Consider the following 26,451-nt stretch of genomic DNA (forward strand, 5'->3'; position numbering starts at 1 on the left):
TTTCAAGATGCGTTTGATGGCCTTCCAGTTGAGTAGCTAAAAAATCGTAGTCAGCCTTCCTCTTCGTTCTTCTTTCCTCCGTTTCTTTTTCCTCTTGTTTGTCTTCTCGCTGTCTTTGTAGTCATCATCACAAGCTGGAAGCCCGACTCAGGTGCAACAATGTCGTGGCACGTTGAAGAGGTGCTTCGAGGCTTTTCGAGGCTGATTTTACGCAGCTGTCCGTATTCCGCGAGTCCCGTTGCAACAGGCCACCCTGAAGAGTTACATGACGAAGAACAATTTCGTGTTCTTGCTTCTGCTATTCTTTTTGTTCGAATAACAGATTTCTTTTTCCTCGTCTCTCTTCACGTACCCTACACATCATCTTTTTATATTTATCTATACATATATTTATATATAAACATATATCCTTTTGTTCTATCTCTTATGAATTTATTATCGTTTACTATTTCGATCAACTTTGTATTTCTTCCCACCCTCCCCTGCCTATCTATCTAACTTCGTAATTTTAAACGTTGTTTCTTTTTTTTGTCTACCAAGGAACGGAGAAACACACGGTACAAAATCAAACAATTACCGATCACGTTCTCGTTACCTCTTATGATTGTTTCTTTTTCTATTATTTATATTTATATTATTCTATTATTTATTTATACGACGGTATTATTGGAGTCTATCTGCGCACCTGGAGCAACATGTTGGCAAAATTGCTGTTGGTAAATTTGAAATGTCGCTTATCATAGAACTTCAACAAAGCTGGGCTGTATGGGTGTTTGTCTTTCAGATGTAGGTAATGGACCTCTGGCTCCTGCGTCGTATGCCCACATTCTTCGCATACGTATACCTGAATGAAACGAACAGAAATAAAGGCATTAATTAATATTCATTTAATCTTACAATCTTATATCCAGAAATTGGTGTTATATCGCCGCTTTCTTATGTGTTTCTGGTTATTCTCTTTGATAAAAGCTCAAGCTATATAAATTGCAGAACTTTCAAAACTGTTGATTGTAATTACTTCTAGGAAAACGCTACATCTTTTCTTTTATATACCCGTTACGAAGAAAATAGAATTAATGAAGCAAAAAAAAAAGAAAAAATATCAAATGAAGGAAAAGTCTATATTATCGTGCCTATGAATATGAATGTTATTTTGGGTTACAAGGTCTAGAAACAAAAGTGCTATAAGTAGATTATTACTGCTGCCTCTTGTAACTTTCAGCTACATTTACACACCAAGGTTAATTTTGTTGGTAATATCCTTTGCTGTAAATGTATCAAAGTGCTCCCTATCACTCTCAAGTGTAATTTAACACTGCTAGAGTAAGGATCTGAATCAGCATACACTATACCTATATTTATAAGTATAAATAAGTTATTTAAGTTATTTGTAAGTATAAAGTATATATAGTATTATAGTATTTATAAGTATAAAGTATATAAAGTATTATAGTATTTATAAGTATAAATACATTATTTATACTTATTTATAAATTAAATAACTTAAATAAGTTATTTATACTTATACTTATTTCGATATATATTTTTATTGCAAATTCAACCACGCGTTTCTCTATTAGATAACGTCAAGAGAAGCTATTGTTTTATAATTATGTCAAGTGATTTACTATTATACAAGACCGTCGTGACTTAAAAAAAGATAGAAAATATTGTTGTATGTTGATTGAATTTTGAACCTTACCTTTGTGCGACGTTCCTTATATGCGTATTGATGTTGAACACCGTGAACCTTAAGACAGTGACTTTCCAGAGAGCACCTCTGCGTGAAGCTCTTTTCGCAGAGATTACACTTGTACGGACGAACACCGGTGTGTGTCCTGGTGTGCCTCTTCAAATCGAACGTGTCATTGAAACCCTTGCCACAGAATGTGCATAAATAACGTTTTACGTCGCTGTGGCATTTCATGTGGCGATTCAACAGTCTTTGCAAGCTGAAATTCTTGGTGCACACGCGGCACGTGAAACGATTTGGATCGTCATCCTGAAAATCAACGAATTTTCTTCATTTATTAAAAATATTCTTCGTGTCATTCTTCATGTTGCGAAGTACATATCAACCGCATGAAATATGTAACAACGACAAAACTGGAACGGTAATCAGAAACTGGGATCTAGGTGTGTAAAGCACTAAATCTACTGCCTGAGGAATGCAAATCTTAATAAAATATGCGATATATGGTGAAGAAAAACATCAAAGAATGACGTTTACCTTGCCAGGCGGAGGTCGAGCTGCTCTCTCTTCCTCGCGAGTAGCCGCAGCCTGTCTCTGACCCTCGATCGCCAGAGGATTCTTAATTCCGTGGCCGCCGTTTACAAACTCCAATTGGCAGTCACCAGGAAGACCAAGCTGTAACAAAATCACGATTAGCTTTATGTATTAACCCATTTAATCTATTATTTTGTAACTCAATCGGTAATGGATGAAGCACTCTATTTGATTGGCATTGCATAATTGTGCTATCGAGCAAACGTTGATGCGTTTGAATTGATCGAAGCCAAATATTCTACAAATAAGTATCGTTTGGAAGCTTTTAATCATTTATATGGCAGTGTTTAAGCATTTCGGAACATACAGGCATAGGTCTGTTCCTTGCTAGTTTTCATAGAATAGCGTCCTGCGTTTATTATAAAATCATATCTTTTCAAGCACATTTAATGTAACATTTAATGTAAATATATGTGGTCGACTCCAAGAAAGAGAAGAAAGAAGGAAACAAGGAGGAAGAGAAGAAAGAAGGAAGCAAGGAGGAAGAAAAGAAAGAAGGGAGTAGCAAAAAGGAGAAGAAAGAAAGAAGCAAGAAAGCTGAAATGTAAGAAGAGACAAAGGACAGTAAGGAAAGAAAGGAGAGGAAGAAAAGGCGGGCTTTCAGATCCACCAACAATGCCATACAGATACTCTTAGCCGTATTCAAGTTCGTAGACGAGAAGTATGCTTTTGCCTGGATCAATTTCGGGTGCTTACCCTTTGCTGTAGTACACCGACCCGTTGCGTCAGTGGTGGTTCTCCGACAGGGCCAGTTGGTTGTACGGTATTTACTGACGCAGAGGACACCGCAGCTGCCGGGCTTGGTGCGTGTTCCATCAGAGCACAGGATGGCGATGTGCTGGTCGAGGCGGCGTCCAAAGAACAGCTAGCAGCTCCTGGGCTTGGTAAGCTTCCACCAACGCTACTGGCAGAATCTAATTCCAAACCTAACATCAATAGTATTAAATGGTTAACTTTATCCTTAAATACATTACAGTAAAGCTATGGTTACAGTTGATGTAGTTTCTTTTACTATAGGATATTTGTACAAGCTGTTTTACGAAGGGAAAGAGGCGATATAAACACTAACCGCTACCGGTAAAACTTAATCCTGGACTCAACAGTCCTTGGTGTTGCTGCTGCTGCTGCGGCGGCGGTTGCTGCTGCTGCTGCGGCGGCGGTTGCTGCTGCTGATGCTGTTGGTGCTGCTGGTGCTGGTGTTGGTGCTGTTGGTGTTGTTGCAACTGCACCTGTATCTGTAGCTGTTGCAACTGCGGTTCCGGGTGGTGTTGGGGGTTCTGATTAATGTGAAGCGCGAGCTCTGGGCGTTCCTTGGCGATGGGCTGATAACTTGACTCTGCTGTAGCGTAGGTCAGCCCTAATTTCGAACTGAAATGTTGAGGAACTGCTGTGTAGCTGCTCCTGAACAGAGATGGTTGTTTGTTTGTATTATTTTACGACGGTCGACGAACAACTTTCGAGCGCATCTCATTTGGTTCCTCGGAATCCTTTTTAATAAAGCGAATTTTACAGCTTTCTCTTACGATTCAATGTCCAGTTCAAAGAGCAGTCTCGATTTCCAATGCAACAGAACACGTGACATTCACAAACGTTAGAGAGGCGTATCGCGTGCGAACATCGAAAGCAGCTCGATTCCGAGTAAAGGATTGTTCGCGAGTACTTACCTCGACGTGTCGAAGCCTCTGGTTAAGGCCATGCTGTGCTCTGGGAAAGGATCGACGCTCGGTTCTACGGGAGTGGTCATTTGCCCGCTGTCCTGGCCGATTCCACTTCCAGCCGAAGCTGGCGAGTGCAAAGATTCCTCCAGAAGATCGTTGCTACCATCCTCAGCTGGTAGCCTCGGCAAAAATAAATCGGCGGCATCGCTCAGACTCTCAAGAAGAGCGGTATGATCCGAGGGTGAGTTGAAGGTCAAGGTAGCGGTGAACTGAAGAGGATCTACAACGGCGCCCGTCACCATGTCTACCATCATTCCTGTGTCGGTCATATCATAAGCGCCATAATGTCCCGATAGCAAATCGTTTGTTTGTATCTTGTATGCGGATAGATCTTCCTCCTCCTTCAGTGTCAAACCATAAGATGCGCACACATTCTGTAGAAGAGAATATTGCTTGCCCTCTTGAGCATTATATTGAGAATGCTGCGAGTTTATGTCTTGCTGTCCTGCGTCGCAGTCCATTCCTACCGCCGGTGATGGTGTCAAATACCCGTTTCCTGAGACAATCATTTTATTCATATATTAGTAATTGACTTATGGTATAGTATAGCATATTTATAGATTAGTAATACATTGCGAATATTTGTGTATTCATAATTTTATGAATACAACTAAAGAAATTATACCTAAGGGAAGATTTATATCATCTACTAGTTATTATACATAAGGAACGAATATTTCGTTTTGGATATTTTATATATTATATAGTTTTATATATTATTATACATTATACAAAATATTACTAATTAATCAGTATGTAAATATATAATAAATACAATAGCACTTATCCAGATATCTTTTGTAGCCATTATTAGCTATCATACCTTGAGTACTGTTGTACTGATTTGCGAAATTTGCCAGATTATTCCCGCCCTTGAGGGACTCATAGAAGGGAGGTAAAGAGCCAGTGGGTGGCGAACTCGGCCCGTAATTTCCGCGACCGTTTCCACCAGGATTCATTCCACCTCCAGCGCCTCCGCCTACAGCTCCACCGCCTCCACTACCACCTGTGACTGCCCCGCCTCCGCAGTAGCTACCACTTCCGCCTGAATTCGAAGAAGAGGAGCTACCGGAGTTGCTAGACCCGTTGCTAGAACCGGAACTCCCGCTGCCACCGGAAGTTGAAGATCTTCCGTGACCTGCTGCTGCGTGAACTACCTGAGGACCAGATAATCTCATGGCTAGAAGAGGCCTGGCAATTGAATTACCAATCGCGCGCGATACTTTTGCACCTTCGCGACCTCGCTCCTCGTCCTCTTCCTTTCTCTTCGGCACAGCGTAATCGATTGGCTGTTCCTGAAAAAATAAGTCCTCTGTGTTAGCTGTCATGATAGATTTTCGCAGGCGGTTACATCAGAATTAATGAGTACATGTATGCGTGAGATAAATAGACAGGAATGCCCTTCCTTCCAGCTTCTATGAATAACAAGCGAGTAATGATTTAAGGATGCACACAACCAACACCTTCTACATTGTTTTAGTTATTTTCGGTCGAGTTATGACATTTTTTTTGTATTTTTTTGTGAATATGGAAAGATCGTTATACATGTGCGGACTGCCATAACTTTCATGTGATGATATCATTTCAGTGATAACTTTGGTATCACTGAAAGTTGACTATTTTTGAGATACAACATAGCTTACACTATTATACACATAACACCATGGAAATGAAATCGTTAAAATTGAGAAACCTTAAAATAAAGAGTAGAGAGGAGCATATTTGTTAACGCAGGTATAACAAGGTAGCATGGACAAAATTCAAGCGACTAGAAATTCAGACCCAGTGAAACATGATGAAGATACCTGTTCCGGTTCGTGAACTTGTGGCACTTCAACCTTATCCTCCCTCCTAGACGTTGACTGACCTTGTGAAGGCACCCTCTGAATGACTGACACTCTAGTCGGTGGTTCGACTCTTGGCGTTTTTGGAGGAGTGTCAGGTCTGGGTAGCACCAGCTTCTCCGATTTCGAGAGAAATTGAGTAGCATCGCTAGAGGAGGGAACGATCGGTGGGCTGCTATATTCCTTACGTTCCGCCCTAGTCAGTACGTGTCCTCTGCTCCCGTATGGTACGTCTCCGCCGAGAATACTCGAGATGAATCGACGCGGCGGTGTATCGGTTGGAGTGCTCGATTGCCATTGTGGCGGTGGAGAAGAAGCTGGACTGCTGCTGCGTAACGATTCCGGGGTCGTTGCTCGATCATCGTCTGTTTTCTCGCGATCTGTATCGTTGAATTCAATATTCTTATGTTTACATAATATTCCCGTGCCGAGTGTTTTTGTTGTGACCATGTTATGTTTGGATTATTGGATTATTCTGGGAATATTTAGATGCATCATCACGATTGGATGAATCAAAAAAAGGCAAAAACAATTAAAAAGATAATAAGTTGATATGAAGCTTTAGCTCTAAAAGCCGATTTTTTTGTTTTAAACATTCTTAGCAAATTCATTTGCAGTAGGTCGATCGTCGTTGGGTGAGAAAACTGTTCGATGATTAAAATTCGTAAATTTAGTTCGACTCAGACAAAATTTTAATGCTTGATGCGTCTGGAATAAGTAATGAGCATACGGTTATAATATGGGCTCTCGTCGTAGAGTCAGGATGGTTGAATTTACGAGCAACCTTGAGGGGGTTCGTAGGTACCGTATGCTATACTCTCTTTCCGTGCGTCCTTCACGCACCGCCTCGTAATTCGTCCTCGAGCAGCAACGTTGTTTCGCACACGATTAAACCCAAGCTACCATTAGAATTCATTCGAAAAACCGCTTCTCCCATGAACGGTGACGGGCGTTAGATCCTATCAACCGTTTAATACGTTGATGCCAGCGTGCATCACCGATGGGTCACACGAGCCTGTCCCGCGAGACGGCGTGCATCGCCGGTGGATCACATAAGTCTGTTTCGTGAGGCGATGTGCATCACGGTGGATTACACTTGCATTTCACAAAATAGGTAGTACAAAATATGTTATTTTATCTCAACATTATAAACAGACATTCAATAGTAAAAACATAACAATTCAATATTATAAACAACATAATTATTTCCTTTTTTTATGCAATTTTTTAAAACATGTTAGACAGAGTGCCAGCTTGCCTTTACAACGATCACAATATGTTGTTACTTTTTTGGTTTTATTCGCGGCATACTTTCTACCTTTTACTCTAGAAATGCGTTTATAACATTGTTTACACCGCTGTCTCGTTTTACTCGCGGACCCTTGGTACAACTGCAGAAAATGTGAATGTTTTTTGCACAGTACTTTATTTTCACTTGGCATTTCTTCTCTGTGGGGATTCACTGAACTTAAAAGGTGATCAATAATTTTTTCCCCTGAACAATAACATACCTGTGATTTTTGAAAATAGCTAGCATATATACTGGTCTTTTATCAGTCCATTTAAAAAATTTAACCTAACCTAACAACAGGAATCGTATAGCTTTTGTAATTTTGCTATAAATTGAGGTCAAAGTTGAAAAATTGCGATCGTGTTGAACAGTCTAATCTGACACTGCACCGCCCCACGAAGCAGACTGTGCATTCGGGCGCCGCCTCACAGAGAAAACCCTGAATATCGGTCACGGCGTCAACGTGTTAAATTGCCTCATAAAAGATACGAAGAAAGAATGAACTGTACGAAAAATTGTACGAGAAAAGATTGGAAAAATTCAGTGGTTGAAGAGAAACGTGCGAAGAGAGAAGCACACCACAATTTATTTGCAATACGTCTTCCGTATCACTTACAAAGTTTACATAGCAATTGGTAAGACCACGATCGACGTTGAAAGTCGACCGATTCGAAATTTACTGGCTTACGCTATTTCTACCAACGTCGACAATCTATTTCGCCTTACGGTTATCTTTTCCACATACGCTACCTTGTTCAAGCTCGCGTTACAGCTACACGCGTTACCCGATCGAACGACGCTCTTGAATATAAAATAACGATAACCTTGCGAGTACAAGTAAAGCGAGTAAGCTACGCGATTGCAACGGCGTGCAACTTTCCATCGTTCGACAATGATATTTACGGCGGACAGACGCGAACAGGAGGAGCGCCCTTCAAGGACAGTCTGAGAGGCAATTACACGCAGTCTCGGATCGCTTGATCGGTCGGGCCGGGGCTGAGGCATCTGGCCGTAGAGTCGCATTCGTAATTTCTCTCTATTACCGGGATACGCTTGGGTCTGCGTTCTCTTGACTTTGACACCGACTGTGTTTCGCGAATGGAGCACGAGGACATCGTGTCGGCCGACGAAGCCATTCGAGCGGAAACCAGGAAACCAGTCGCGAGGACACGCTACTTTTTGTGAGCACGTGCGCGCCGTCTATATGGGGCCAGCGACGAGGAAAGCCTTTTCCACTCTGCGTCTTTTTTTAACTTTGATCGCGCTTTCGACTATCGATTCGAACACGGAAAAAGTTTCTTCTTGCTTACGACTGACAATCGTAGTGATGTGAGTCAATCTACCGCTATTTTTCAGAAAATGATCTATCCGCGCGTACTTTGACTTTATTATAATACAAATCTCGTTGTATCTTTTCATATCGCAGAAATGTAACACGGCGGAGAACAAAGTTAGAAGTTAATTAAATACGAAATGAAATGGACGATTTAAAAACTGAAATACCACGACCGAATCGAAATATAATCGAAGAGCTATCTACGTATCTCGTAATAGGTGAGGATTTCAGGAAAGAAAACTCGGCAAAGGAACTCTCGTTTCGCTAGCAATTTCAATTTTCATTGCTATTTAATTCGTCACTTCTTTAACCACTAAAGAATATCAAGGCAATAAATACTAATAGACTGTTATCAATCAGAACCGATCTTCGATATTTCCATATAGTACATGGCACCTGTCATCATCGTTAGGATTTCGAACGTCCTTCGTTCCAGCGCTACCAGCAGCGATCGCGACAGCTCCGTCCCTGGGGCGAAACGCGTTTCTACGAGCGGAGATTTCATGGTTCTATAGAGACGGTGGGTCAAACGTTTAGAGAATGCTTCTAACGACGCGTCTTTACGCAAGCGGTTGCGTCACACCTCCAAGTCGAAGGTAACAACGGGTCCGCGGTAGAGAGGAACCAAAATGGCGGGTTCTGTTCGCGGTTGAGCAACCTTCAAACAGAATCGGCCCGTGTACGTGAGATCCTCCGACCAAATCCCTCGAACAGGTCCGGGGCCGTGCTATAAATACCTGCGCGAGCTTCGTGACCGGCGTACCGATCTTTTTCTTCCAGTCGCGTCTTCCCTCCTCCAAGGAATTCTCTATCCTTCTCTTTCCCTCTTTCTACTCTTCCGTCTGGACAGAGAAGAAGAAAGGGAGGCCACGAGAGAGCGAGAAGAAGAAACAAGAACCGGTACTTCGAGTCTGCTTCGGCAGGAACGAGCAGCTCCCTGCCGAGAGACTAGCGATGCCCATTCGATTGTCCGCGTTGCGAGTTTTCGAGCAATTTAGCTGTACCGAGGATTCAGTCGCCTCGAATCCTTATCGAGAGTCGAAGATCGAAGAAAGAGAGGGAGGAAGAGAGAAAGAGAGGAAGAGAGAGAGGAAGAGAGAGAGGAAGAGAGAGAGGGAGAGAGGGAGGGAGAGAGAGAGAGACAGAGAGAATGGGGGGGGGGGAGGCCTGACCGGTTAGGAGTCTTGAAAGACCGAACGGTCTCTCGGTGAACGAGAAAGATCTGATAGCTGTTCAAGCCTTGACCGTACGCAACACCCTCGTAACGTTCGTTCTATATTAAACTAACGTTCTCTATATGTCTCTCTACCATGCAAGTATGATAAAGTCGCACGAATCTATGCAAGTATCTAATTTTAAACGATTGAAATCTAACGCGAAACCCGCGTCGTGCTCGTTCTATCACAGAGTGATTATTTCGTCGTGTAGTTTGTACAAGGTAGCGTTGTGGTACGTGTCAAATAATACATTAGTAAACGATGTAACAGATTACAACATTGAAACGAGCACTTCTCGAGTTTTATCACAGACAGAAAAGATCCTTTGGATTTTATAGATTCTATCATTCCCGTGAGAAATAAATCACATTTATAATCGCGAAGATCAAAACCGACCTAATCACCATTGATTCGTCTTTCTTCCCTTTTAATCTCTCAATTATAGGAAACTTCTGGGCTAAATCTCACGAAAGTACTGGATTACGACCGATGTCGCTACTGTCATCAGAGATGGCTGTGTCACGAAGAAGACGAAGCGACAGTCAACGAGGAGCAAGTGTATCGTAGAAAAGTTGAAATCAACGTTAGGAGATCGCGTGACATTGAGTATGCGTCATTGTAAACGGCATCGCGCGCGGACCCGCGCGGTTTACGATATCGTCGCTTAATCTCCTACTATAAATTCCGATTTCCGTCCCGCTGGTGATTTTGTCGCGTAGTTGACGGGTTTTCCTCGTTACAGAAGCCAGAAGATACAACAGAGATACTATGATAATAATGCTTTAGCTTGAGCCAGCGCACCGCATAGACAGTTCCATTTTAAATGAGGCTCCGCGAACTCGATCGCTATAAAGATATGGTCCAAGGCGAGCAAGAACGTTCGACCGAGCCTCACGGTGCTCAACGTTAAAAAGTAACGGGTTGAAGAGTCTCCGATGACGAACGCAATGACGTCGCGTTTGCTTTTTTTCCTCCGGTCGTTTATCTATCGCCTTTTAATGACTCGCATTTTAGTTCTTCGGTTCGCGCTGTCGTAGCGAAAAATACAACGTCTTGAGCGTTAGTAGTTGCATCGTGTCTTTAAACCGTAGCCTACGTTCGAAATACGACGAAACACTACTGTGTAGTTTTCTCTTAAAAAACGACGCAAGCGTAAAGCTATTTCATCTTTTTCCGATTGAAAGGCTTGGGGCAACGAAGAGATGGCTCCAACGTTTCAATAACATTTATCGTAGACGAACAGAAGTAAATAGATTTCATGATCGAAAATGCAGATGTTACTACTAATATTGAAGAATTTATATCAAATTGGAATAGCAAGAAGAACAATGACTAGGAGATGAAATTATTATATTCCTGCAGCGATCCCTTCTATCGTCGACAATATCTATATATCACATTATCATTGATTGTAGCATTACGAGGATTGTATAGAAAAACTCTACAACATCTATGTATATATAGATTTAAGATCTGAAGAGGAAGAGAACGACTGTTCTTCGTCGAAACCCTATAGGAATCATACGAACACGAAGTTCATGATCAGAGAGAAAAAGAGGCAGATTGGATATTCTGGCGGGAGAAGCTTCTGTCTTGTCAGCCATTGGTCTGGCGGCAGCTTCGTGGCTGGTTGTTGTCTGCTCGATCGAACGCCTCGACTTAGTCGACCTACTTACGCCCCGACCACTCCCTTAAATCCTTTTTTTTCTCCAGTTTTTCCTTTCCTTTCCTTTTGGCTACCCGCGGTGCTACGAACCTTCACCGCTTATACGCCATCGTTCATTCGCGTTCACGCGGATACACAGACAGCCCAAACAATGCGCCAATTTTGTCTTTCACTGACTGATCTCTCGCTTCGGTACTTTCTAGCCATTCCAACTAACTGGTGTCTCCAACTAACTTTGTGTCTCGAAAGCGTACCATTAAAGATTTGTAATCGATTCACAGTGCAAATTTTGCATTACTCCGAGGCTCGTTTGGAACGACTGCTAGATTCGCTTTATCGGTCGCGAATCTGACTACTGCGGTGAACCAGAAGTAATTACATTGGAAGAAACCATTGTCCCACTACTTCGAGCCGATCTATTTTCACATTCGAAACTAGTTAGTAGATTAGTTTCTCTGCACTGCTACAAAATTTGTAGCGTGTTTTGGAATTTTTAGAGAAATTTTGGGTTTTCCCACCCTTTCAAAATGCTGAGCTCCATACCGAGGATTCGAACTCGCGACGCGTCGTCTTTTGAACCTTAACGAGAGTAGCTGGTTGTCCCGCCTTTTGGAATTTTAATTGAGAGAAGGAGAGCGTTCGATGAAATCGTTTTACTCCTTCCTTCGGGGAAAATAATTTTTGCGCTTGTAATTTTGATGCTCGCTCCTGAGTGATATGATCAAAATCAAATTCATTCAGTAAAAAGTAACATGTACATCATGATATTTTAACTTGTAAATAGCAACCTTTGTAATATGTATACATAATATATATATGATATATATATATATGACATATATATATATATATATATAATACTGTTATGTTATATATATATGTCATATGTCAAGCTTTGCTGAATCGAAAGATAGAGAATTTGATCAAAGGTACCACAAATAACAGTAATTGCTCACTTCAGATAACTATAACTATGACTATCACAATTACATAAATTAAAAAATCCAGGTTATGCTTATGGGGGATTAAAATGGGGGAAAAATCAAATGGAAGAATCAGATCCAGACGCGAAGCGCAAACTCGGCAGTAAACTCATGCTCAACACACGTACACGAACAATAAGGCATGACTACTGCAAGAATGCGCGTCGCCAATAATAATTGTTCCGATGCGATACTTGCATCGAATCAATGTCGGTTGATTATCACGATGATCAAGGGATAAAGCGTGTATCGTTTTTAATCCTTTGCGGACGGGTCAGCTCGTCGAGCGAGCGTCGCTGTGGAGGTACTGGCGTGTGCAGTTGAGAAAATATATACGCTGAATGATTGCATTATTCATTATCGAAACTTGTATTATTTTCTTCAAAATTTAGTTCATTACTGTCACTATTTCTGTTGTGTATTCTTGTTGAACGGAGTTCGTTTTCACTGTCTGAAGCACTGTCGTCGTGTTCTATGTCAGGTTCAAAATAATATTTGTATTATCATTATCGAACATGTGCTTTCTGGATTTTTTAGGCATCGTGTATAAGGTATTATAAAAAATATATAAAATATGTAAAAAGCTTGCTGATTCGTCTGGTAATGCCATTGAAAGACTGAAGTTCGGCCTGACTCGACCATCATCCTACATCGCGAGTTTACGTTAAACGGAAGATAAGATTTCTAAAGATCTATAGTTTTCTTTCATCAAAATGTTATTACTGTTTAGTTTACTATACCCATGCGTAAATACGCATAAGATTATCGCTCAGAAAAATAGAAGTACGCCAGACACCTCCAAATAAGTACTCGGAACTGTGAACAGATACGAGCGGCTATATGCCGACACTCGTCCGCAAGGGATTAATTATTATTATAATTAATTATTATTATAATTATAAAATGCAATAATTTATTCGTAATAGTTGCAGAGCCCATAAAAATGTACACAGGGATTTGTGTTAATTATGGAAGCTCTGCATATTTTATGAATCACGAGTCGTATCATTAAGAAGACCCTATTTTGAAAGTCTTTCTGGCGCATCGTTTAAAGTTAAACGATGTTACTCATTAAAATCGTATTAACTGGCTTTGTAAAGTATTTGCACCTAAAATATGTAAGAAAAATGTGTTAAACCTAATATTCGTAGTCCGGTGGCCCGGAAACTGGACTCCCAATTAGTTAAAGTGGACCTGCAAAAAAAAAAAGCGGCAACTTGAAGATGGAGCTCCTTGTTTAAAAATTCTTCTCGAAAAATGCCCGCGTTGTCTGACAATTGTTCAAAGAACGTGTCGGTGATAGATCAGCTAAACAAATAAGAGTGGATAGATAAGCAAATTTTATATGCAGTATATCCGACGCTTGGAGAGTCTGGAAAAAAATGTTGATTATTTATTAACGTCTTATATATGTATATATGGTGGAGTTGTGGAAATGTCAGCCAAGTCACGTTGACAGCTTCAAGATTGCGAGCAGCGTCTAGAATTTCCAGAAACTCATACAATTCAAATAAGTCCAATATACTATGTATAAGTCATGGTATTTTATTGTCACGCTTGTTCCCTCCACCGTATAATTTTACAAGTCTGGATCTCAATTAATCTATGTGTGTTCCTAATAACTGTTAGGAAGATCGATAACTTAGTGTAATTCTTATGGCATATATATATATATATATATGTATATAATACTCGAAACTCGAATTATATGGGAGAAAATTTTATGAAATAATTGTCAGTTTTCCAAAGTTGAATGTTTCGAAGTTTCAAAAAGAAGAACGCCATTACGAAATATCTTTGAAACGAACTGCTTCGTTATATTTACAAACACTGAACTACGAAAAGGAAAATACTACTGAATAACGTTAAAGTTTCAGAGTTGAACATTTTGAAAACAAAATCAATGATCGTGCCCCTTATTTTTCAACGAACGGAGCGCCTTATCGAACGCGCGTCTATTTCGATATTATGTGCTTAATCCCCCGCAAAGAATCGGTTTCATTGACTTAAACTTCGCGAGGTAACTGACAAGACGTGAAAAGAAGAGTCGAAGGAGGAGAGTCGGTGTGGACAGAGAAGGCTAGCTGCTAGCTGCACCGTATCTGCGTAGCATTTGCGTAGCGGTACTGTGCGTGGGTCGAAGCATCGCGAACAGCAAGGTGACACTGTACACGCAGCTACACGGTTGCCTTATGTAATGGAACCGTGCACGCTGTCCCTCCTCCTGTTGTCCGTTAATTCTTCTCCGACCGTGGCCTCCCTCCTTCTAACGCGACTCTTCTCTCGTGAACAACGTCTTTCTAGAGGCGCACAACGGAAGATCAAGGCAGACTATCTTCCGCGGTCGTTCTCGTCGCTCGGTGAAAAGTTGCGACGAGAAATGCAACTACTACTGGACGCACAGGCAATTCTTTCGACAGAGCACCGAGGTCTCGCTACGCATTGCGCTGTCGATGTGACCGGTGAAGTTGAAATAATCTTGATGAAAAATTTTTATCGTTCGGGCGGCATATTTGACGTGGCATGGCAATCTTACCGTAACAGTTATACGTCACGTGCGAACTGACAAAATGATAAGTACGAAATATAAACATGAAATAAAAGTTCGACCTAGAGTCGTACAACGCTCGACGAAGGTTACAACGAATGTAATGTTTGTATAGACGTCCAGAAACTTCATAGTTTCTTTGTTGTCCAGTTAAGTTATGCTTGGAATTCTACTACAGTAATTTAAGTAATAAAATAATGAGAGTAAAACTTCGTTTATAAGAACTTGTAAGACAAGCAGTTTATATCGATGGAGTTTATAACTTAGGGTCTAACCTAGTCTCTACGATATCTACAATTTTTCGTGCACGTTGCTAGAAGCTTATGTTGGGGTAGGTGGATTCAAGAACGAACGCGTTTAATCGGTTATACTAAAAGCTCATTCAAGTAAGTGATGTTCACATAACGAAATTTTATCATATTGAAACAAAATCTTCGCTAATGCACGGTTAAACGAACTCCTGACCATTGAATTGTTGTTTGAACGTAAACTCTTATCATCCTCAAGGAGGGAAATTGGTGAATCTCTATTATCTATATACGCTGTTTATTTCAACGGGTTCAGATAGGTAAAAAGTTCCACTCAATGTTATAGGCTTGAACAGTGGAATTTTTAGCACAATATTATGAACGACAATTCACTCTGTGTGCATTGAAAAAATGAAAAGATTCGATACCGCAAATCACAATTACAGATACAAACAGCCTAAAGTGTTTCTCCTATCTACCGTGTTTCTTTTCTCTTTTTTTCTTTTTCTTTTTGTCATTTTCCATTGATTAGAGCGTGATGAGCGTAGCGAACACAGAACGATGGAGAACGGAGTAGAACGTGTTTTCGAGACCTACGCTGAGCCTTGACATTCGTTGCACATACGGAAACGTAATCGGCGCGTTCCACCTCTCGTTGCATTCTGCAGGAAATGCGCAGGAAAAACCGGTACGATACTGGCACACGATTAAACGAACGCGGACGGTAGTTCCAACACCAACGCGGAAAATTTTCCCCCCTTTTTCCTTGCCGTCACTATTCAGCAATGATTATGGCAAAATCGTGGCCAATGGAGCCATGCTGCGACTTCGCGTCTTTCGTATCGGATATAATACTTTTGCATAAAATATTCGGCGAACACATTGACGGTTCAAAATATTTTTTTATAGATTTTTTTAATAATTTCGAAACTTATTCTTGGTTGAAACATCTTTTTTTTTTTTTTTTTGAAACAGTTCTAAGAGGATCTGGATAATCGATTGTTCGAATATCTTGCGAGGAAATTGGAAAAGATTCGAAAAGAAAAAGATTTAAAAGATCTGAAATCGCTCTAAATCTATTCAAGAGATGCATATAACACGGCGATTAAGCGATAAATCTCGTGATCAGATTCACTTAGATTTCTAATTTAGATTAACCGTAATTGAAGTTGCAACGATGATTAATGATACCTGCTTCAGCTTTTCCTTTGCGAATGGCTACTTAAAAGTTTGTAGAGCGGCAGAAAAACTTCGAAAACCATGGATATTAGCTGTTGCATTTTCATTCATGTCGTTTCATGTTTATCAGCTCGAATATTAGTTAGAATAATGATCTTTGAATAAGACGTTACGTATGCCGGTGTGCTCACGATGTCGGCAGATCGCGACCAAGTCGCCGCGCCGCGGCTTCCCAATTACAGTGTTCGCCGAGCGTAATAACACGCGTCGCGAATGCAAGCCGATTCCTCTGACTCGTGGAGCTTTTTGCAATTGTGGATGGAAATGAACGGAGAAAAAAGAGAGATTCACGCTTCAGCCGAAACTCTCACCATTTTTTTCACCGATACACCTGCTTGTTTTTTGCGGTTTCTCATCGTTTTGTATCTTGCTTCAAAGCGAGTGTTATATTAGCAGCGAACAATCGTTCCGATTCAAATTAACCGAATCTTTGATTCGTAACAGTTTTAGTCTTTTAAAAAGAGAAGATATCGAACAGCCATGCAAAATAAGAAAAGAGAAGAAGAGAAAGAAAAAGGGGATGAAGAAGATATTCGTTTAATACGAAAAGAAAAAAAGTAGAAACAGCGTTGCGCGTAGATCGAAAACAAACGAAAGTGTTGGAGAAACTGGCTGGTTACAGGTGCAACGATGCATCTGCCTTGAGAAAAAAATAAACCTCCAAGGAAGTTAAACATTATCTAAATGGTTGAAGAATGATCGCGAACTCGAAGAGAAAATCAGAGGAGGTGGTAGCGCGCGTTCTTGCAAGGACTCGGTGGCGGTCGCAACAGATTTATCGAGCTGAGCGTTTTCTGCACTTGGCCCCTTTGCTTCGAAAGAATTTCGGTCACGGCCCTCTTGCGCCATTAGCCTCCGCGGCACGGTAGTCGTTAATACGGCTGTTTCTGTGCGGCGACCGTAGCTAAGTGTGCGTGCAACGTCTGTGAACAGGTGAGTCGCGCGTGTGTGCAGCAACCAGACGACGTAGCCACGTTCTGTCTTCTACCTGCTTACACTGCTTTCGACCACGAGCTGAACCTGTTTTCCGCGCGACCACAGGTCCACGCTGTGTCGTTTCAAAGCCAACCGATGTTCCTTATCGCGACACTTACCTCCGTCGTTAAATCATCCCCTCTTAAAATATCATTTAGCTGTCCTTCGGTGATTTCTGTTAGTCATTCAGCTACCCGGTTTCAATTAATTAAAATATACGTACGCGATAACGCTTCAGTCCTTTACGAGATATTTTAGGTTTTTCATCGAAATAAACGAACGAAATGAACGCCTACATTGTGGTAGTATTTCGAGTAATTAGAAGAGGCGAAGAGCTGATAGGTTTTTCACCCGGTTGTCATTGCCATTGCTAGAGGAAACCCGTACCTTTGATACCCATATACCAGTACACGCACACGCGCGTGCCTCGAAATGCACGCACGATGAACACCGCGAGCAGTGCATTGTAATTCGTCACAATGACTGCACATCCTGGTGTACTAGTCTTTGGCACAGGTGCGCGATTACCCTACGTGTCAACGACAGCCGAACGCCGCCTCTGACTGGTACGTTCGTCTAGTCGCACACCATTCTGCATACGCCAACTTTGGAAAGCGACACGATTTTAAATGGTATATTTCGCGAATCTCGTTCAGCTTGGTGAAACAAAATTCATACGTTTCGTCGAAATTGTTCTCTGTTCCCCGACCTTCGGATAGTTGGTTAAATCATACCGATATATCTTTCGATTTACAATTCTACTTTAAGGGCAATGTTTTGTTATGCTCGCCGCCAGCATTCGTATTCATCGCGTCGAATTTAACACATTCCACGCACACGGTGATAGTACGGCAACTTGTGACGCGGTTTGCGGCTAACATCTAAATAGGATGCGTGTTCTAAACTGAATAAAACAATCGGCAGTTGTACCTATCTAACGTATTGACTCGAGACTTTTCGAACTAACACGAAACAAACTAAATTAACCTAATACCGTAGAACTCTGTTTATACGTATATACGTTGATTATTTCGAGGAAATAGTAACCGATCTGGTATTCGTATCGCTTGATTTTACTGGTTGAATCTATTTACCTAAATCTAAACAACTCCTATTATATGAGTAAAAAAAATTCAATGATATAAACTATTTGTCTTACAATCAGTTCATATAAAGCAACATTCATTGTGGTTTTGAGAAAAGAGCAAGAGATTTTTCTTCGCCAAATATATCCAAAGTGTTGCTAAGAAATGAAGAAATCATCGAACTCGGATCAATTTTAAATATGCAACTGCTCATTCATAAGTTGTATTCTTCGCGAGCGCTATTTCGCTTATAGTCCATTTCCCAACCGACGATAAATCTTAGTGCAAGCAGCAAAACGTTCGATAAGAATTCTGATTCAAGGAATGTGAGAGTTTGATTTTTCCCGGTCGCTTTTCTATTTACGACTTCGAACCGGCCACGTCCTTCTATCACTCCCTCTCCATCGACCCGGCACGAGATTCTAACACCGGTACGCGGAGCTCGCCTTGGCCGTCGTGGAATTACAGACATTGACGATCGACTCGTGAGCGTTCCCGTGCTCCGACGTTGCGCAATTCGCGCGAGAACCGTGCGAAACTTGAAAATTCTTATTGTAACGCGTTGCGTAATATCGTGTAACGCCTGCGTGACCAAATTGAACCGTAATAAGTGAAACGTGCGTAAAAAAGAGCTACGTTCTCAATGAATGCTTCCTTCGTGCTTGAACCTGTTCCTTTTTTTGCAGCCAATTACGCAAATTTCATTCGATATCTTTCGTCTATTCGCGTGTAACAGCTCAAAAGAAACAGAAACCAACGTCGTTTTAAATTATATTTGATAAAATTATTTGAAATTTTATTTGGATCATTCCCTTGGATATTACTTATACTTTGATGTGAAACCAATTTCAGATTTTATATTTGAAGGATACGAATTAAAAGAATTTTGTATATCGATATAGAATGAATATTATTCGATCAATGAGATAACTATGATATGTCAGCGTACGCATGTTAAGTATACGGTTAAACTATGCTACGACGAAGCGCGTGAAAAGTATAGTGACGTCCCGCGTATGCGGGCATCGAAGTCTCCGGCTCGAACGTGGAAGTGGCTCGTCGAGCATAGAAATCTCTGCGCGATGCGTAAATATGAAGATACGTCTAGAAAAACTCTGCACGCGTTTTGCATACACGTCGAGTGCTTTCATCGTCACGTCAACGCGTCAGACTATTCCAGCACAGATTGTCGTTCTGATAAATCATTGAATCTCATCTAACGGGTAGACGTAATAAATCTACTAAGTACGACGACTTTAGCCGTATTAATATTCAATGGTCTCTTTATCTTTAGCTGTTAACGGTACATTGATGCCAGCTCGAAGGTGTAACGATTGCTCCGCATTATCAAGGATAAATCTTTGAGTCAACGTTTTGCGATCCATATGCAGCGCATTAAAATGAATTTTTTACGGTACAATTGAATTAAAGTTGAAAGAGAAAATCGATGTATCGTTATCGAACTCTTACCGAGCGGCGCCGAATTAAGTCAAATTTCAGATTAACTGAATGCGCGTCCGCGTCTCTACACCGGCCGGTGTTATCTCGTCGATTTTTCGCGTTATTTCGCGAAATTAATGTCGTCAAATGTACGGTAAGCAAATTTACAATTGCACGAAGGACGGCAGTCATTGCTAATGAACGTCGAATAATTTCGTCTGATTTATCGCGTGATAATCGAGAAACGCAAGTAAGCGTTTCTGTTAACAGCGAGTTCCTAGGATCTTAGGATCCCTTTCGGTTATCGAGGTATAGTTGCGCTTATTTTGTTCCCTTGAGGATGGCAAACTTACGCGTTCTGGGTTTCGTACGTTTAATTGATATACGAGCTGCTTAATGAGTAACGTCGTCGGAAAGTAAATTTGCACCTGCGGCGCGTGATAATCGATACGAGGCCATCGACATCCAGCTCTCGAAACGACCGACCGTGTCCGTGATGCGAGAGAAAAAAGAAGGAGTGACGAAAAAGAAGAACCGGTTCCAGTCATTTTTCTAAACCAGTTTAGGACCAACTTCGTCGGTCTGTCTACTCACTATACCGTTGTAAAAGAACCGCGTCGGGCTATCATCTCGCGCTATGCTACCGAATAGGCGCCCCAGGCTAAAAAGCCAATTAACCTGTCTTCCAATCAATTACATAACTGGAAATCAATATCGATATCGCACTTGAAATATTTAAAACACGAAATTCTATATATATAGTACGTAAAAGTTACGAATGTGACACGTGTACATTATTGGTTTGTTTTGCTTGAAATAATGCTCGAGCGATTTAACAACACTTTTAGTATATGTGCAGTTTCGCCGTGAAAATTTATTTTCTTGTTTAATTTAAAGTTCGTTGAAATGATATTGCGTACAATGCGCGATAAATGTACATGTCGTTTACGTATTACACCGTTCTTTGGTAATAACCGTTACAAAGAGTAAGTTGACAAGCGTTAAAACAGAGATAGGATCGCTACGAAATCCATAATAATAATCGGATCTTAGCTTCAGTTTCTTTTTTAAACTGATAGATTATTTTTTATGATTACTATTGGTTTGATTATATGATATACAGCAATCATATGTTACTGAAAGAAAATTCCATTTCGTACATAAATTTAATCAAGCTGAATAACTTTTAGATAAGGAAAGACAAACTGATAATTGATATGAACTTGTAAACAGTGAAAAAAAGTGTTAGTTTTCGAACGTTGATGCAGATGACTAACGATGAAACAATAACGCGTTATACGAAATGCGAGATAATGATAGCGTTGCAAATCAAATTTGCAAACGTACTCCTAAATTGCAACGGCACCTGTGCGTCCGATTCATTTGCACCTGCGGGGTTGCCCTAAAATATTCTCGGGCACGCACTTCTTTTTTTCCATGAGAGAGCCGAGTGTAAAAAAGTAGTCTAACCAAGTCGAAGAAAACCGAGAATTTTAATGAACTACCGAAACCGGCTTCGCAATCTTCTCGGCGGATCGACATTCATCACGACAGGGAGAAATTGTTATAATTTCTCGCGAGGTCATCGTCCAAATTTGCATCGCGATCTCTGCCAGAAAGACATCGATCTGTCACAAAACTTGACAACTCGGAATGCATAGAAGATATATAGATACTTTATGAAATGTCGCAGCTGTGATGTATTAAAAAGATATATTTATGATAAAAATATTTTGGCACTCGTTTCTATTTTCAAAATTTGTATCTTTCATTATTAACTCGACGAATTTTGTACATAAAATTTGCTACAAAGATTTCGCTAAAAATTTGCTAAAAATTTGCTAATTTAGTTTCCCAGTTGAAACGAAAACTGTACATTTCTCGGCATCAAGAGGAGCTAATTAAAATAAGGGAAGTTTACTTACACTGATGCTTATTCACAATGAGACTGAGAGGTTCGGCACCATTAGTCGATGAATTCTTCCCGGCGTGGTGTGCCTCTAATAGTCTCAATTGTTGTTGATGCAATCGATTCTTGATTAGAAAAATTTTCGGCATTCTGCTGAACCTTAGCGCATGTTAACGTGACACTTCACCCTAAGGCTTCAGGCACCATTCCCATGGTCGGCCACAGTTGCGTTCTTCAGAGACATCAACCACACTAATCACTTCTGGGTATCTCTCGAAGTGTCTTCTCGTCTCTTAGGACGTAATTCTAGCGACGATCAGTAATCACTGATTCTGTTGAAAAGAACCGCAATATACGGCGAAGTGTTACACTTGGTTACAAAACGAAATTTCAAGTTTGCAGTGGTGTCAATGGTTCTAGTTGCGAGCTAGACGTACTTACACTTCTGATTAAAATCCACCTTGAGAAAAAGAAATATCTTGAATATTAACCAGCGAATTTTCGGATCACTTCGGTTTCCGCGATAGTCACTATTAACAACGATACACGCCAATCGCGAAGTCCAGAGATAGATTAGCCTCTCTGTTCTCGGTTAGTCCAAGGTAAAACTTCGTCTTTCTTTGTCGCGGATTTACAGTTATCTTCGACACGGACCACAGATCGAGCGAGCACACATTAACGGTCGAACTCTAGCGATCAACTGAAACTTCGTTGCCTCTTCGCTCGGTCGGGGCCTTGTCCCCACCACCGACTGGATCTCTCCCCACTTTGCTACCCTACCAACAGGCCCCACTTTCCCCACTCCAGCGCGGCTGGCGTGCTTTACAGCCCATCCGGATTATTTGGTCGCTTTAGCAGTGTGAGGGGTCCGCTGTGGCGCGCGGTGTCCTGTTGGAGATGGAAACCGCTCGTGGGACTGCGCATGCGCGTAACGGAGCATCGTACGTGTGCTGAAGCGTACGAGGTCCCTCTCCCCTGCCACTCCTCTCGCACCGGTTCCCTCCCTCGTCTCGTGTTCGCGTCTCTTTTTAACAGAGACGCGTTTTATAGTTTTATCCTGACCGTGTCTCGTCTCTTTTCTTCTTTTTACCTTTTTCTTATCCTCTTCCCTTTATTCTTTTACTGCTCCGTTGTATATTGTCTTTACGGTGGTCAATTTGTTCGTCACCCGGGACACGGGTTGATATTTTTTGTACACTTTTCTCATTTTGCGGTAAATGCGTGAACGCGGTCGCGCCGACGCACTACCGGTTTTTCATTCACACAGCGCAGCGGGTTGTTCAAAATTGTCCCCGTTCCTGCGAAAAGTCGTTGATGCACGGTCTCGGAACAAACGATCGTCGTTCTAGATACATACGAGCTTTTCTCGAGATCGTGAACAACGATGCACAGCACTTCCGTGAGGATGACCGACGAATATTTCAGCGCGCTAAAGTTATTAACATGTACAACAAAGAAGAAAGGAACAACTTTCTCGGATCTACACTATCCGTGCGATTCGTTGCAGTTGCACGTATGATTCTTCACTAAACAACCTAGATACGTATTTGTATACTAGTTTATAATGGACTTAACTCATTGTTAAAGCTAGGTACTCGGCTCTATCCATTATGTACACATAGAGGCTTAGGTTTGAATTATGTTGTTGTGCTATAGGCGCCTAACTACGTATCTATAGGGTGTTTTAAGCGTGAGTAAATTTATTACAATCTTTATTACATAAATAGAAAAATGAATACGACGTAAAATCAGATTTAAAAAAGCGTTAAAATTACTTCGAATAAAAAGCTTTAAAGGTTCTTTAAGTTTGGTACAATATAATAATTTTAATATTAAAAATATAAAAGATACGTTGTCAGAACTGGAATAAAAACGTTCTGTGGAAACATGTCACAGATGTTGCGTAATATTCGTAATACGATACTGCATGTAAAAAGCGATTACATATTCGCATTTACTACGTTCGAGTATTAGACGCGATGCGAGTATTTGACAATATTTCCTATCGAATCGTTGGCCATTAATATAAGCTTTTCGATAAAGGACATTGTACTTTATGGACACCTAAGAATTTGCATACTGTCAGTTACGTTTCTCTTAAAACTTCAGATCAAGGAGAGTCAGGAAAACCGCAACTATTAAACATTGCATGAAACTTGTGACACCGGTTAACGATTATTATTTATTAAATATTATTAACGATTTCATGGACAGTTCTCGTCACAGTCTTGTTTCCTGTTTCTTACACTGACTGACTGACTGACTCAATTTACAGGGACTTTAAATGTCCACAGAGCTGTCGTAAGAATAATATCGACCAGATGATGAGAGTCTTTAATATCACGGAAACGTTAATATCGAAGGTCACGCGCTTAGAAATTAATTAAAAGAAAGGATTACAAAGACAGAAAGGAAGAGAGAAATAAGACAGCGAAGGGCATGAACGAGTGAAATCTTTTCGATTTTTTCTTCTGGAGTTGAAAAACGTTCGAAGCGATAGGTTTCGTGGAAATTTTCTCACTTGGGATAGAAACACTTGTTCGAATTTAGACCAAGAAACGTCAACTTTGAATTATGCCCTTGGCCGCAGCACGAATTCGGCAGGTATCTCTAAATCTTGTTGCATTTCGTATGGGAAACGCAAGATTACAAGAAAAAATCCAGTAGAGGTTTGGATGTTTACGACCTTCTTCACGGGAGACACGCGTCCCCAAGATGGAATCTCGGGCAACGCGTAGGGGCCATGCAAAGATTTTTCTCCTGATTGTAGTCTCAGGAGAATCGCTGAAAATGTGAAAAAATTCGAACACGAATAATTCATTCCTCCGGAGAATCACTTTTTCTTCTATCAAGTGTTGTTTCAATGAAAATTCTAACGAATCGCAAATATTATTGTATTCTAATTGTTCGAATCGATGAGTTTTTTTAACACAAACGAAGTTAAAATATAGAGTAAACGTATTTTGGGAATGTATCATGTTGTGACTTTGAGATGAATGTTTGAGGGCAGGGTTCTTTTCGAAATGAGATGTAAAGAACAGGTAACAGAAGTTAAGACACTAAGGAAGAAATCATCTTTGTATCTTTTGTCAGGCGCATAAAATGTTCTTCCTGTTCGATAAAAAGAAATGTCAGAAGATCTATTCGACTCGATCTGGCATCGTATTATAAAAATGCATAAATTAAAAGTCTATCAATACTACGTGTATTAGGATATGGAAAAGCAGAAAAATTGTACAGTTATACAATATCGTTATCTGCATATGACTTTTTTCTCTCTGTGCACATTTTCCTTATATTATTTGAATCGATAGCTTTTTTTAACAATGAAAAACAACGAAAAAAGTAATTCATATTTTCCCTCAAATTAGAACAATATTATGCGAAGTACAAAGCTGTTATTTGTTTTATTCCGTTTACAGGCTAAAAGATCAACAATCCATTTACCTATGAGAATTTATTCGTACATATTCTCTTTATTTTACGATCATGCAAAATCCTATTTGCATTTCAGAGCCTGTTAATTCTACAATTGCTATGTGAACGTACTAGAATATGCAACTTTTAACACAAAGGTGTCTACGAAGTAGCGTCACTAGCTTCATTCCTTTTTTATTCCTTATAATTATTTATACTATGGTATGAAGCTTACTGTGTAAAATATATAATCTAACAAAAATAACGTACACAGGCTGACTTGTTGTATAAGCATGAGATCCATTAATTCCTACAATGAAATCTCACATAACACATCGGGACATTTGTAAATAAAATGAACGCCTAAATTAACGTATCACTCAGCATATTCGCATAATAATTTATTACGCTTACTCTCGTTAAACATTACTGTTTATCTTTGGAAATCAAGATAAAAGATTCCAAGATTAAAAAAATTGTTTTCTATTAGTAGGAAAATACCTAGAACAGTTATAATTAGCAAGGTATTTTTATCTCGCGAATTTAACTTTTAGTCATATTGCGTCATATCATTTCGGATATTTACCGATATTAGTTAATTATCAAAGACTTGAGAAAAATCGTAAACATCGCCTTTAGGCACTAATTTTTCCACAGGCGACTTTACGGTGGTAGAGTCAATTAAGAGGACGCTAATCTATTGCTCCTGAACGAGTATCCATCGGTACGATTTTCGGCAACTTAACAGAAGTATCTGCGAATTCATCAAAAGTGGTCCAGCAAGAAGAGAGCGCCTACTTTCTCTTTTCGAACTCTCATTAATTCACCGATCGCCGATTTACCCACGTCTTTCTTCATCTTTTACCAGAACTTCGCTTCTTCTTAATCATTACCGCGTGAGGACTATGTATTCGATTGCTTCCCTATAGCAGATATAGTAACAACGATCAAACAAATGATCGACTATCTTTCGAAATCGATGTTAATATGTTCTTCGTTATTTCCCATATTTTTTAAACGATAAGAAATGAGAAGCTAATGGAAATATACAAACGTAAAACGAAAATAATGTCTCTACAATGTTCCAAGTTTTGAAGATATCCTACCGTCAAGGTTACGTATTAATAAATTACAGTTACAATCTCTGTACTGTCAATTTCAAATTACCCTGAAGATCGAAGTGATAAACAGTTTCCTCCGTAATAAGCGATAAATATCAAATCAGGTGCTCTTACTCTATTCGAATCA

General features: G+C 40.3%; 1 protein-coding gene across 5 annotated transcripts; it reads right to left on the minus strand.

Moving 5' to 3' along the window:
• Positions 1-79: 79 nt before the first annotated feature.
• LOC117238554 (transcriptional regulator ovo) lies at positions 80-22,496 on the minus strand. Of its 5 annotated transcripts, none has more exons than XM_033503560.1 (11): positions 22,228-22,496; positions 21,803-22,118; positions 5,811-6,229; positions 4,829-5,300; positions 3,952-4,501; positions 3,357-3,655; positions 2,984-3,213; positions 2,231-2,368; positions 1,703-2,002; positions 686-844; positions 80-253 (listed from the first exon to the last, which is right to left on the minus strand). In XM_033503560.1, exons 2-11 carry the CDS (start codon positions 21,933-21,935, stop codon positions 128-130), a joined length of 2,826 nt encoding a protein of 941 aa, XP_033359451.1. In that variant the 5' UTR covers positions 21,936-22,118; positions 22,228-22,496; the 3' UTR covers positions 80-127. The 5 variants fall into 5 exon arrangements, with proteins under 5 accessions (XP_033359451.1, XP_033359450.1, XP_033359449.1 ...); XM_033503559.1 differs by having other exon boundaries at positions 3,005-3,213; positions 3,357-3,688; XM_033503558.1 differs by having other exon boundaries at positions 3,357-3,688.
• Positions 22,497-26,451: the final 3,955 nt, after the last annotated feature.

This window comes from Bombus vosnesenskii, unplaced genomic scaffold (genome assembly GCF_011952255.1).
Source record: "Bombus vosnesenskii isolate JDL3184/JDL3185 unplaced genomic scaffold, Bvos_JDL3184-5_v1.1 scf7180000013542, whole genome shotgun sequence".
Taxonomy (NCBI): domain Eukaryota; kingdom Metazoa; phylum Arthropoda; class Insecta; order Hymenoptera; family Apidae; genus Bombus; species Bombus vosnesenskii.

Coding starts and splice junctions, on each gene's coding strand:
- LOC117238554 (XM_033503558.1), bottom strand. CDS start 21,935: ATGCCGAAAATTTTTCTAATCAAGAATCGATTGCATCAACAACAATTG. Junction 6,230..21,802: donor CATTGTGAATAAGCATCAGT/GTAAGTAAACTT, acceptor TCAACGATACAG/ATCGCGAGAAAACAGACGAT. Junction 3,214..3,356: donor ATTAAGTTTTACCGGTAGCG/GTTAGTGTTTAT, acceptor TATTGATGTTAG/GTTTGGAATTAGATTCTGCC.